Source organism: Suncus etruscus, chromosome 16 (assembly GCF_024139225.1).
Source record: "Suncus etruscus isolate mSunEtr1 chromosome 16, mSunEtr1.pri.cur, whole genome shotgun sequence".
NCBI lineage: Eukaryota > Metazoa > Chordata > Mammalia > Eulipotyphla > Soricidae > Suncus > Suncus etruscus.
In genome coordinates, this window is record NC_064863.1 from 20,338,889 (window position 1) to 20,352,582 (window position 13,694).

General features: G+C 39.5%; 1 protein-coding gene and 1 pseudogene across 1 annotated transcript in view; both read right to left on the reverse strand.

The window, feature by feature from the left end:
• Window positions 1-13,694, reverse strand: part of DHX15 (DEAH-box helicase 15) — a 60,521-nt gene that overhangs the window by 22,198 nt on the left and 24,629 nt on the right. Inside the window, exons 5-6 of the mRNA XM_049789995.1 lie at window positions 12,085-12,303; window positions 3,926-4,093 (exon numbers count right to left, since the gene is read on the reverse strand). Coding sequence (XP_049645952.1) covers window positions 3,926-4,093; window positions 12,085-12,303 — 387 coding nt within the window. The remainder of the gene's footprint in view (window positions 1-3,925; window positions 4,094-12,084; window positions 12,304-13,694) is intronic.
• Window positions 7,848-7,956, reverse strand: LOC126032804 (uncharacterized; annotated as a pseudogene).

Consider the following 13,694-nt stretch of genomic DNA (forward strand, 5'->3'; position numbering starts at 1 on the left):
TGTTTTTACTATAGTCAGACCCTCCAATGGTCTGAGGGACAGTGAACTGGCCCCCTGTTTAAAAAGTTTGAGGACCCCTGCTCTGGAGGATTAAATACTAATATATTAAAAGAGGACAGGAGGAAATGGAAACATACACAAAACATAAGGGTGGCTACAGCCGTGCTTTTCTCAACCTCTCACATGAAGAAAAATCATGGCAGGAGCTAAAAGTGTACTCTCAGCAACACCAATGAATAAAGATATGGTATTTTGATGCTGAATTTTAAAACCCAGGAGATCCCAAGCTTAATATATGCCACAGGACTTCAATGTTTCATCATCCTACAAATATCCAATTGTTGTGGAGTGGCTCTTTCTAGAAAGACAATAACCTCTATGTACTTAAATTTAAGAACACAATAGGCAACAGGCCATAAAAAAAATTCCCAGGGACCAAAGAGTTATGTAAGTGAGTAAGGTGCTTGCCTATCCACAGCTAACCAGGGTTCAAGCCAAGGCACCAGATGAGTCCTGCAAGTACCACCAGGAATGGTGAGCACCCAAATCGCGCCTGAAAGTGGGGGTGGCGATGGGAAAACTAAAGAAATTTCTAGCACCTATTATTTTTTGTTTTTTTGTTTTTTTTTTTTTTTTTTGGCTTTTGGGCCACACCCGGTAATGCTCAGGGGTTATTCCTGGCTATGCGCTCAGAAGTTGCCCCTGGCTTGGGGGACCATATGGGACACCGGGGGATCGAACCGCGGTCTGTCCAAGGCTAGCGCAGGCAAGGCAGGCACCTTACCTTTAGCGCCACCGCCCGGCCCCGAGCACCTATTATTTTTAACAGAGCAAAGAAAAGAACTCAAAAGTGAAATGATCATTTTGATGAATCCATTCTTTTCCAAATGAGTAAAAAAAATATCAAGTCAAACATGGATGTCTTATTCTATGTCAATTGGACTCAACAGTAAATTAAAATTAATAAACATATGTAAAGTAAAAGGGCCCATGAGAAAATTCCTCTGGAGGATGAAATAGTAATATATCAATGTTTAAAGTGCCACTTTATATTGCTACAGTAAAACCTAATCAAGCTTAAAAACTACAAAGCGTACAAAACATAGCTATTACACATAATAATAATCCAAATAATCAAGTATCAATCTAGTGCCCTACTCTCAAGTTCAAAATAATGAAGCAAAAGTCAAACTTTTTTTGCTTTAGTTTTTGGGCCACACCCAGTGACACTCAAGGGTTACTCCTGTTTTGGGGGACCATATGGGATGCCGGGGATCGAATCAAGGTCCTTTCTAGGGTTAGCTGCATGCAAGGCAAACGTCCTACTGCTTGCGTCACCACTCCAGCCCCAGCTTTTAAATCATACTTACTACTCCAAGAAAAACTCAAAAAGCTGGTATTTCTATCAATTTTATACACTAGGCTACTGCTGCAAGCCCCATTCAGTAAGGACTTCAAATTTGATAAATGACTGGTTCTTTTAACTTTGTACACAGCACATACAGAAATAATTAACCACATTATGCTTAAAAATCCTTATAAATTGTTTTCATTAACAAAAGTACAGTCCCTCCAAAAGCTTTAAGACTTGTTGGCCTTTCATTAAAAAGCAATAGATCCCAAATTTTTTTTTTAAGGAGTGTATCATTTGTGGGATTAAACATAAAAAGTATAGCACAGTATCCAGAGACAAGAGAGATGAAGGCCAGGAGGATCATCCATGATAGGAAGTTTCCCACAAAGAATGGTGAGTGCAGTTAAGGTACAGAAGGGATCACTATGACAATGATAATTGGAAATCATTACTCTGGACAAGAATTGGATGCTGGGTCCAGAGAGATAGCACAGCGGTGTTTGCCTTGCAAGCAGCTGATCCAGAACCTAACTAAGGTGGTTGGTTCGAATCCCATATGTCCCATATGGTCCCCAGTTCCTGCCAGGAGCTATTTCTGAGCAGACAGCCAGGAGTAACCCCTGAGCACCGCTGGGTGTGACCCAAAGCCAAAAAAAAAAAAAAAAAAAAAAAAAAAAAAAAAGAATTGGATGCTGAAAGGAGATCATTATTATTACCTCATTAACAATATTCCAAACCAGTAACTTAGAAATAATGGAGGGAGAGGAAAGAAGAGAGCGATTAAGAGAAAGAAGCAGGCAGCAGGAAAAAGCAGAGAAAGCAGGGGAAAACCTGAGAACATTGGTGGTGGGAAATATGCTCTGGTGATAGGTGTTAGACATTGTATGATTCAAACTCAATCATGAACTTTCTACCCGTTAATAAAAACTAAATTATGAGCAACATTGTAACCATGGTATTTAAGGTAAACGAGTAAATTTTGGGTAACATTTTACCTACAGAAATAAATCTATAACAGCTTTGATGAAGCCTAGTTTGATTTAGACTTGTTAATACCTTGTATACACCAAGCTTATTCCATGAAAATCCTCTTTCACTCCCATGATGATAATTTTTTTATTTAGGACTATATTTAAAATGAAAACCATTAATACTGAGATTAAGAATTTTTATAGCATCTCTAGTCACAAGAAATGGCTAATGCACAAAAAAGTTCATCTGACTCCACTATTGCAGTCATTTTCAAATAACATTGTTTTCGAAAATTCCATTAGACTTCCCTATCTCTTAAAAAAAGGGGGGGGGGGGGTGCGCAAAGCTATTTCAAACTAAAGTTTAAAGTCTCTAAATCTCAACAGTATCTACAAACAGGGTTGGAAAACCTCTCATCTCTCTCCCTGGGCTAGCAAACAAATTCATTGGCCCCAAAAGAATCTAGTACTGGTCCTCGAAAAGCCACACACTCAGACAGCATAATTCTACTATTGTTTGTTGGGAAGAGGTCTGTGTATAATCATTTCACACCTCTAAATAAGACATTTGATTAGGTATATTAAAAAATAGTTTAGTAAAGCCTAAGAATTCAAGTACTGGCAGGTGATTAATGACGGACACCAGCACTTAGGCATCATGTTTAAAAAAAAATTAGGGCAGAGAGACAGCATGGAGGCAAGGCCTTGCATGTAAAAGAATGGTGGTTCGAATCCTGGCATCCCATATGGTCCCCTGTGCCTACCAGGAGTGATTTCTAAGCGTAGTGCCAAGAGTAACTCCTGAGTGCTGGCCAAGTGTGACCCCCCCAAAAAAAAAAACAAAAAAAATTAAATTTGGGGCCGGAGCAATAGCACAGCGATAGGGCGTTTGCCTTGTACACAACCAATACAGGACTAACCCCGGTTCGAAACCCAGCATCCCATATGGTCCCCTGAGCTGCCAAGAGTGACTACTGAGCACAGAAGCAGGAGTAAACCCTGAGCGCCACCAGGTGTGATAAAAAAAAATTTAAATTAATTTAAATTTATTTTATTTAGGCACTGTGATTTACAATACAGGATATTGGGGGGTGGGGGATTGGGCCACCCAGCGGTTAAGGTTACTCCTAACACTGAACTCAGAAATCACTCCTGGCAGGCTTGGGAAACCATATGGGATTCAGGAAATAGAACGCAGCTATGTGCGTGGCAAGGCAAACGCTCTACCACTGGCCATCACTTCGGCCCCTACAATATGGTTAATAGGCTTTTATGCACATTAACGTTTCAAAACTACATCCTCCACTTGGGCCCACTTTGACCTATCACCACTGTCATAGTCCCTCCTTTCATGAGCCCAGTCTTGATAGAAGTTCAGTTCATCTTCTAGAATCACCAAACCTACCTCCTTGATCAGGAGAAATTCATAGGGGAACGCAAATGCAAAATTTCAAGTCAGAGTAAACTCCATCGAGCTATGCATTTTTTACTTTACTTTTAAAATCTCTAACTAAGTACCTTATATATAATTCACATGTTTGAGGAACCATAGACAATTCTTTCAGCATTATTAAAATGTTTAAGAACATTTAGATGCTACCTTTCTTCCGATTGCTCCATTCTGTTTTTTTGGAGGTGGTGGCTCAAAAATTCGTTGTTGCTGCTGAGGTGGAAGTGTAGAGTACAATGGAATGATTTTAATGTCACCAACTTCAGGGCCCAAATCATCAACCTCGCGCTTTATTCTCTTACAGGCTTCATCAATTTCCTAAAAAATAAAAAATACACAATAGAGCATTACAAAGTATTTCTTCAAAATTCTAGTTCCGTGTCTTTTCTTTTCAATTCAATTTGGAACCATACCTGGCAATGATCAAGGAGCCTATGAGTCTTGGGGTCAAATCTAGGTTGGCCATCTGCATTACCCACTGTACAATCATTTTTTCCAGCCCCAACAATTTAAAAATTTAAAAAAAATAAAGTATTTTCTCAAGTAAACACCTAATTTTCTTATTTGCATCCCATGCTCCTTTTCTTAGAACTTGGTGTCCTAATTAGTCCTCAACAAATTATACTAAAACTGAAATTTAACCACACTCAGAATTTCCACAACCTAAAAAAAAGTTGATATGCTAGATATGTTAAACAAGCCAATTAAGAATTTAGTGTCACATATCACTAATGAAATTATATGGAAGATTTGCTTCATTAGGCATAATGAGAACAAACACCTTTATAGTATCAACACAGAAAGTAAGAAATAGGCTAGCAAATTATGAAGAGAATCCTCAGAAATTTCCCTAACAAACTATTACAATGAATTTAATTCAATTGGGAAAGGGAGAAAGTACATAATGAAGACTGAGAGTGTATGCATGACAGGTAGATGGAGGCCCTAAGGAGAGGTAAAAGAACACTTCAATTTATTTCAGTCAAATTTTGAAAGTATACAAAATAAATAACTTGGAAGCTGGTCTAATTACAAAAAGCAAGAAACAATTCTAGGAGAAAAGGATATAGCTCAGTGGTCAAGCATCTCTTGAATGCTTCAGTCCCTACACATAAAAACAAATACAATAGGTGCAGAGGAAGGGCAGTATGCTTTGTATTCAGCTGACATAGGACAGACCGCGGTTCAATCCCCAACTCCCATATGGTTCCCAAGTCAGAAGCAATTTCTGAGCACATAGCCAGCCAGGAGTAACACCTGAGCATCACTGGGTACGGCCCCCAAAGTACTTAATGAAGATCCTTTCTCGTTATTCTTTATCAAAGGTTTATTAATTCTGTAACTTTTAACAGATGAAATCATTTTTCTTGAAATTATTTCAACCTGCATGTTTTCACACCACACAATACAAAGTTAAATTTCTTACCATCTATTTCAAACATACTAGCATATTACTGAAACTTTTCACTAAGAAAATTACTGGCAAGAACCCCATGTATTAACAATTCCCTTTGATGCACAATTTTTACAAGAAATAAAAGAATCATATTGATTGGAAAAATAGAACAAAAGAAATAAATGCTTTGAGGGGGAGAGAATCAGGCCTGTAACTACATTACAACGCCCCCTGCTGGTATGCAAATACAAAATTAAAATAGCGTCTAAATGTTTTAAAAATAAAATTCATGGGCCCAGAGAGATAGCACAGTGGCGTTTGCCTTGCAAGCAGCCGATCCAGGACCTAAGGTGGTTGGTTCGAATCCCAGTGTCCCATATGGTCCCCCGTGCCTGCCAGGAGCTATTTCTGAGCAGACAGCCAGGAGTAACCCCTGAGCACCGCCGGGTGTGGCCAATAAATAAATAAATAAATAAATAAATAAATAAATAAATAAATAAAATTCATGCCAATACACAGTATACTGGGTTTTTTTTTTTTTTACTTTTATTTGAGTTACCCGAAAGTAAAGCTTCAGAAATAACCAAATACCAAGATTTCAGATATTTAAAGAAGTAGATCTTGGGGTTAGATCTATAGCAGAGGTTAGGTATTTGCTTTGCACACAGCCAACCAAAGTCCGATCCCCAGCATTCTATATGGTCTCCAGAGCCTGCAAGGAGTAACCCCTAAACGCTGCCGGTATGGTCCACGTCATGGCCAGCAAAAGGATGCTAGAAACCATGATTCGCAGCTGTGCTAGGGACTAGGGTAGCCAATTTGCTAGGAAACAAACAAACAAAAAAAAAAAACTTTAAAGAATGAAAAAATAAATCATTACTTTTTCATACAAATAAGGTTCAAAATTCTAATTTTGGGGATCACACCCAGTGACACTCAATGGTTACTCCTGGCTCTGTGTTCAGGAATCACACCTGATGGCTGGAGGACCATATAGAATGCTGGGGATGAGGGTGAGGAGCATGCAAAGCATGCAAAGCTACTGCTTCAGCCCCTAAAATAGTCCATTTGAAAATTCACAATTTTCCCCAAACTTTATCAAACATACGTTATACACGTTATACAGTCAGTTGAAAGACTACAAAACTGCTATTCTTCAGCATTACACCACCCTGTAAAAATAATTATCAATAGAAAAGGAGATAACATTTTCAGGTGCTTCAGGTCTGTAAGTTGACATAAATATATTTAAGTAAATTGGTTTGAAACCCACTTAAAAATAGGAGGCTAGGGGCCGGAGAGGTAGCATGGAGATAAGACATCTGTCTGCCTTGCATGCAGAAGGACGATGGTTCAAGTCCCAGCATCCCATATGGTCCCCCTAGCCTGCCAGAAGCAATTTCTGCATGTAGAGCCAGAGTCACCCTAAGGCCTGCAGGTGTGACCCAAAAAAAAAAAAAAAAAAAAAAAAAAAAAGAGCTAAACTTATTGAGTGTTTCAAAGATATTATCAGCAACACTAGTATTGCTTTAAGACTTTAGTGTCACAAATTTTCTTTCCTTTGGTTTCGGAGCCACACCAAGTGGTGGTTAGGGTACTCTGTGATCAGGGTTATGGTTCAGAAGGAACCATTAGAACTATTGTAAAATGTAGTCCCTATGTATATGTAGAGCTAGTGTAGTAGTATATGTAGAGTAGCGTGATAGCACAGGTAGGGTATTTGCCTTATACACTGCTGACCTAGGACGAAGCTGGGTTCGATCTCCAGCATCCCATATAGTCCTCCCAAGCCAGAAGTGATTTCTGAGCGCATAGCCAGGAGTTATCCCTGAGTGTCACGGGGTATGGCTCAAAAACAATTAAAAAAAAAAAAAAAAAAAGAACTAGTGTAACTAGTAGAACTTTGTACTTCTTTCTCCCTGGAAAAAACTGTCCCCAACTCTCACACTTAGTTATATAGAGATGAATGATGATAGTAGCTCTATCTAGTATATACTTAAAAATTATGTGGCTGTAACATCATCCTGACTTCCAAGTAGGATATGCACAGAAACCACGATCTCTTAACTATAGAAACCTGACACCAACAAGTGTTTGTGCAGGAAAAAAAAAAATTCTACAGGGATCACAGAGAATGACTCAGGGGTAGGACAATCGAGTATGCCTGGAGTCCAGAGTTGGTCTTTTTTTTTTTTTTGGGGGGGGGGGTTGGGCCACACCCGGTAACGCTCAGGGGTTACTCCTGGCTATGTGCTCAGAAGTTGCTCCTGGCTTGGGGGACCATATGGGACGCCAGGGGATCGAACCGCGGTCCGTCCAAGGCTAGCGCAGGCAAGACAGGCACCTTACCTTTAGCGCCACCGCCCGGCCCACAGCGTTGGTCTTATGCGAGAATACTTTAGGAGTAAGGTCTCTTTGTATTTAGGCCAAGGCTTTCTATTTTCCCCATATTTTGCTGGGCCTACGCAAACAGCAACAATTACCACTCTCACCCCTTTATTTTACTGTATTTCTTAAGAGCTTACTAAACCTTCTGTTTTTGCTTTAATGAGCTCATTGGTGATGCAATAATTTTCACAAATATACTTGCTACTGAATGTTTTCTTTCCTTTCTCTTCCATTTTTTGTTTTTCTTCCTATTTTCTTTCTTTTCTTTTCTTTTTTTTTTTTTAAAAAAGCCTACAGCACCCGGTATTCCCAGGCGGTCTCTCATCCAAGTACTAATCAGGCCCAACCCTGCTTAGCTTCCGAGATCAGGTGCATTCAGGATGGTATGGCCGTAGACTTTTCTTCCTATTTTCTACCTGTTTTTAATAATAACTTTGTTTTGTCATCTTGGAAAAATAAAGATCAAAACTGAATGTATGGCAAACAATAATACTAAAGAGCAAAAAAAAAAAAAAAAATTTACAGTGTTATCAGAGAAAGTCAGCATTCCCTCAACTTCTCTCTGGCTAATTTCTTGCTAATTCTAAGTCAAGTAAAAGCATGATTTGTACAACAGCCTCTTTTCTAAAATACAGTACTAAAAGTAAATTGTGTCTTGAATACAATCATTGCATATTATAAGCATTGCACATATTCATTGCACTAAAAAATTATGTGGGTGTAAACTATTTTTGCCCTCAGCTATAGGATAAAGCTGCTAAAATATCAACTGCACCATTAACTAAGATAGGGACAAAAATGATAGTACAGGGGGCTGGAGAGAACATGGAGGTAAGGTGTATGCCTTGCATGCAGAAGGATAGTGGTTCGAATCCTGGCATCCCATATGGTCCCCCGAGCCTGCCAGGATTGATTTCTGATCGTAGAGCCAGGAGGAGCCCCTGAGCGCTGCTGGGTGTGACTCAAAAACAAAAAACAACAACAACAACAACAACAACAAAAAACCCTATAGTACAGTGGAGATAAGGCATTTGCCTTGCAATTGGGAGACAGAGGCTTGATCCCCGGCATCCTATATGGTCCCCCATAGTGAGGAGCAATCCCAGAGTGAATATTCAGGAAGTAACCAGAGCATCGCTAGGTGTGGTCCCTAAGCAAAACAAGTTAATACATATAAAAGCCTGTAAGGTGCACAAAAGGCCTTCTGCTATTTCTGATATAATTCTAATATACTTGGTATTTTTAGTGCTATGGTTATTTAAAAATCACTCAAGAAGACATACTAAGAAGATTGGGAAATTGCACACAGGGGTAGAGCACATGCTCCAAACAGACCACCAACCCAAATAAACAAAGACTAAAAACACTATGCACTTTAAAGTGAAATTAGATATAAAATGGCCAAAACTATCAATGGCATCATCATCACTCAACAGTAGTTGTTTTACTATTTATATGCAATTTAAAAAGCATTTGGTATTCTTTTTTGTTTGTTTTTTTATGGCAGCGCTCAGGGGGTTACTCCTGGCAGGTTCGGGGGACCATATAGGATGCTGGGATTTGAACCACTGTCCTTCTGCACGCAAGGCAAATTGCCTTACCACCATGCTATCTCTCCAGCCCCCACTTGGCATTCTTAAAATTTTCCCAGTGGTATTAAATTTATAAAACTGAATACAAGTCCTTCTCACATTCCCAAGCATGATTCTGACCAGGGTTAAAGCTCCCTGTATGGTGAAGCTCTGGGTTCAATTTCAGGAACCAATAAATAAAGCAAAATCCCGTTAACTCCTGACTCCAAACCACACCAAGCTACAGCTAAAAAAATATGCAAGCGTTTTCTTTCCTTTTGGTTTTCACATCTATGGGAGATTTTTACTTTAATGGGTACAGATCAAAAATGCTAATAAACATTCTAAAATGCCACAGTATAATTAAAGCAAGGCATTCGTCAGCCTATAATGTTTTAAAAAAATCTAACTTAACAAAAAAGAAAATAAGGTCAATGGAGGACAACAATAAAACATTAGCAAAGCAGAAAGATTAGGAAAAATTATTCAGGCCAGAGAGATAATACAGCAGCTAACTGGCCTGAGTCTTATTTTCATTGTCCCATATGATTCCCAGAGCCTGCCAGAAGTGAGTTGAGCACACAGCCAGCAGGCTGAGGTCACCAAATAAAAAGAGGTCAATCACAAAGAATCTAGTTTGTTCCTTGTGGCTAGTTCAGGCTGGTAGGTACACTGTAGGTTTCATTTTGATATTAGCATAGTAGGCTAATTTCCACAACGCTGCTTAGGGTTTGTTTTTACTGATGTGCTATGGACATTATATTGGCTAAACATCTCTGGAGCAACAAACTCTTAGAAGAGAACATAAAAACCTGTCTTAAGTCTGTTCTAAACACAGATTTCTATATTTTATTTTGAAACTTCACCTGCTTCAGGAAGTGTAAAACAGGGCCAAGTGCCTGCTTTCACAGATCATCCTCCCGTTGGCAAGCAATACATAGCCCAACCTTTAACCAAAAGTGTTCTGGAGCAAAAGTCAGGTATTTTATGGTAAACACACACAAATAATTTTAGGGTTTGCATTTATATAGCATCTCTACATGATGCATGTTTTATGTAAAAATGGCAAGAATAGCAATGGGAGAGGCACAATGACGGCTCTCTGGGGTTACTCCTGGCTCTACACTCAGAAATCACGCCTGCCAGGCTCGGGGAACTACAGAGGATGCCAGGAATCGAACCCAAGTCTGTTCTGGGTCGGCCACATGAAAGGCAAACGCCCTACCACTCTCTCTCTCCCGATCCCAAGAATAGTCTTTAACAGAAATTATGCTAAGTGTACTTTTAGTACTATCTTTCATTAGTCGCATTTCTAATAGAGTAAGGATATACTGTTGATACTACCACCGTATCATCAAGCTGACAATTCTGGTATTGGAACTATGATGGAGACTTGGTCCAGAGCTTCAGACTTCCTTTTGGTTAGTAAAATGCTTCCTAAAACTATTACACTATTACTATGGATACATCATATGCTCTCCACACGTTACTACAAAGGGTATTAAGAGTATGTTAAGGGCCCAGAGAGATAGCTCAGCGGCGTTTGCCTTGCAAGCAGGCGATCCAGGACCTAATAAGGTGATTGGTTCGAATCCCGGTGTCCCATATGGTCCCCCATGCCTGCCAGGAGCTATTTCTGAGCAGATAGCCAGGAGTAACCCCTGAGCACAGCCGGGTGTGACCCAAAAACCAAAAAAAAAAAAAAAAAAAAAAAAAAAAAGAGTATGTTAAGATGATTAAGTATTTTGTGCTCAGTAATCCCTTTTTTTGGGTCTTAGTCTTTCTGGTCCTCAAGAAACTTTTATGTTGCTCTTCTATGTTTGTCTTCTTTAAAATGTTTTTGTGTAAAGCACTGGTACCCTAATGATGTTGAGAGCTCCTTAATGAGAGGGACATACCCAAAACTACTTGTTAGGTAACTTCTTATACTTCCTTTGCCACTAACATATCAATTTCAAAGCACATCTAAAAAAATCTCATCATCTACTGGTAATTTGGATGTTTTCACCTACTGTGTATCTGGACAATTTTTGTTTTGATTATGGCCATACCTAGCAACTGGGGATCAAACTCAAGTTGGCTGCAAGCACAGCAACCTTCCTACTTGCTGTATTATAGCTCCATACCAAAAAACAGGGAAAATTTCTATCAAGGTACATCATTGATTCCTTCCAATCTTCACTGAGTACAAACATAAATAAGCATGACTGGGAGTAGATACCTAAATTACCTCAGCTCACTCAAACACCCAAGACTCTTGATGACCAGGTTATATAGCAACTGCAATTTCAATGTATGCATCTGGTCGGAGAGATAGCACAGCGGTAAGCTGTTTGCCTTGCATGCAGAAGGATGGTGGTTCGAATCCAGGCATCCCATATGATTCCCCGAGCCTGCCAGGGGTGATTTCTGAGCATAGACCCAGGAGAAGCCCGAGTGCTGCTGGGTGTGACTCAAAAACAAAAACAAACAAATAATTAATTTTATGCATCAAAAAAACTGCATACCGGACCCGGAGAGATAGCACAGCGGCTTTTGCCTTGCAAGCAGCCAATGCAGGACCAAAGGTGGTTGGTTCAAATCCCGGTGTCCCATATGGTCCCCCGTGCCTGCCAGGAGCTATTTCTGAGCAGACAGCCAGGAGTAACCCCAGAGCATCGCCGGGTGTGGCCCCAAAACCAAAAAAAAAAAAAACTGCATACCAACATGCCAGCTCTTCAAAGATGAGACTATAATCAGAAGACCATAAAAGTCTTATTTTAATTAAGATAACTAGAACACAAACTGTAATAACATAAAAAGGCTCTCAGGATTATTAAAAAAAAAAGCACTAAAAATGTCATAAACAAATATGATCTGAAACCCTTTTTAAAAAACACTGGAGTAAGAGTGGTACCTTACACCAAATTCCATAACTTAAAACTAGACAAAGCAAGCAAATAGTAATACAATACCTCTTGACCAGTTAAGAAGAGAAGTAGATCACCCTCCTCCTCTTCACACATGTGGATCTGGATCACTGTTCGAATTGCTGCTTCAAGATAATCTCTCTCTGGTTCAGGAGTATAAAAGATCTCAACAGGATGTGTACGTCCAGGAATAGTTAACAGAGGACAATTATCGAAGTAAATCTGAAATTTTCCTGCATCCAGAGTAGCACTCATAACTATAACCTAAAGAGAAAGCATTACATTATTGACTGTCATCATGAGTTCATATGTACTCTTAAATACAAGTACAATGTTTACTATTATGTATAATATGTGTGTGAGATAAAGCTGCCTAAAACTCTTCGTACAAATCGTAAATTTAAAAAATGGGCTGGAATGATAATCCAGCAGGCAGGACAATTTTTCCTTGTATAAGGGCAATGCAGGTTCAATCTCTGGTATTCCATATAATACCCGAACCAGACAGAAGTAATGCTTTGTGCGCCCCTAAATAAACTAAATCCCAGTAATTCAAATTTTACAATACTTCAAAAGTATTTCAAAAGTACACAAATTTCGGGGCCGGAGAGATAGCACAGCGGCGTTTGCCTTGCAAGCAGCCGATCCAGGACCTAAGGTGGTTGGTTCGAATCCCGGCGTCCCATAGGGTCCCCCGTGCCTGCCAGGAGCCATTTCTGAGTAGATAGCCAGGAATAACCCCTGAGCAACGCCGGGTGTGGCCCAAAAACCAAAAACAAACAAAAAAAGTACACAAATTTCAAGCACTCAATATTTCAGAAGTTCTTCAAATATAACTTAAAAACAATTATTTTTCAAGCAAAACCATACAAGACCTGCATATACTCCCTTTAAAACACAAATATCAAATTAAGAATTTAATGTGAATTCTGATGGACAATAAACAATGCAAAAAGGGAGACTCCACAAAATTTCAGAAAGTATCCAGTTAGGGGCCGTAGACATAGCACAGTGATTGTATTATGGGGCGTTTGCCTTGTAAACAGGCAAATCATGCTTGACTCCCAGTCCCATATGGTCCCCTGAGCTCCTCCAGGAGCAATTCTGAGTACAGTTAGGATTAAACCCTGAGCATCACTAGGTGTGGACCCAAAATACAAAACCATCACCATCAAAACAAATACAACAAAACCAGTCAGTTTTGTCCTTATCACAATATTACTGTAAAAATAAAAATAAAAATAAAATGAACATACTAGGTAATAAAATACACTTCTAGAGAGAGGTTTGTCCTGGGTTTATATTTTTCCATTTCCAGCACCAAAAATTAAGAATTCCTTTCATAGTTACAAAAACACCATGAAAAAAAACTAGATGAACTAGAGGAGGCTGGAGAGAATGCAGTTACTGAAGTAAGGCACTTTCCAACAGGAAAACATTCCCTGAGCACAGAGCCAGAAAGACAAAAAAAGACAAAAGCTTTTTTTTAAAAAAAAAAAGATGGAGGGGCCCGGAGAGATAGCACAGCGGTGTTTGTCTTGCAAGTAGCCGATCCAGGACTAAAGGTGGTTGGTTCGAATCCTGGTGTCCCATATGGTCCCATCCCGTCCCTTCCCGTTCCCCGCCCCCCCTCCGTGCCTGCCAGGAGCTATTTC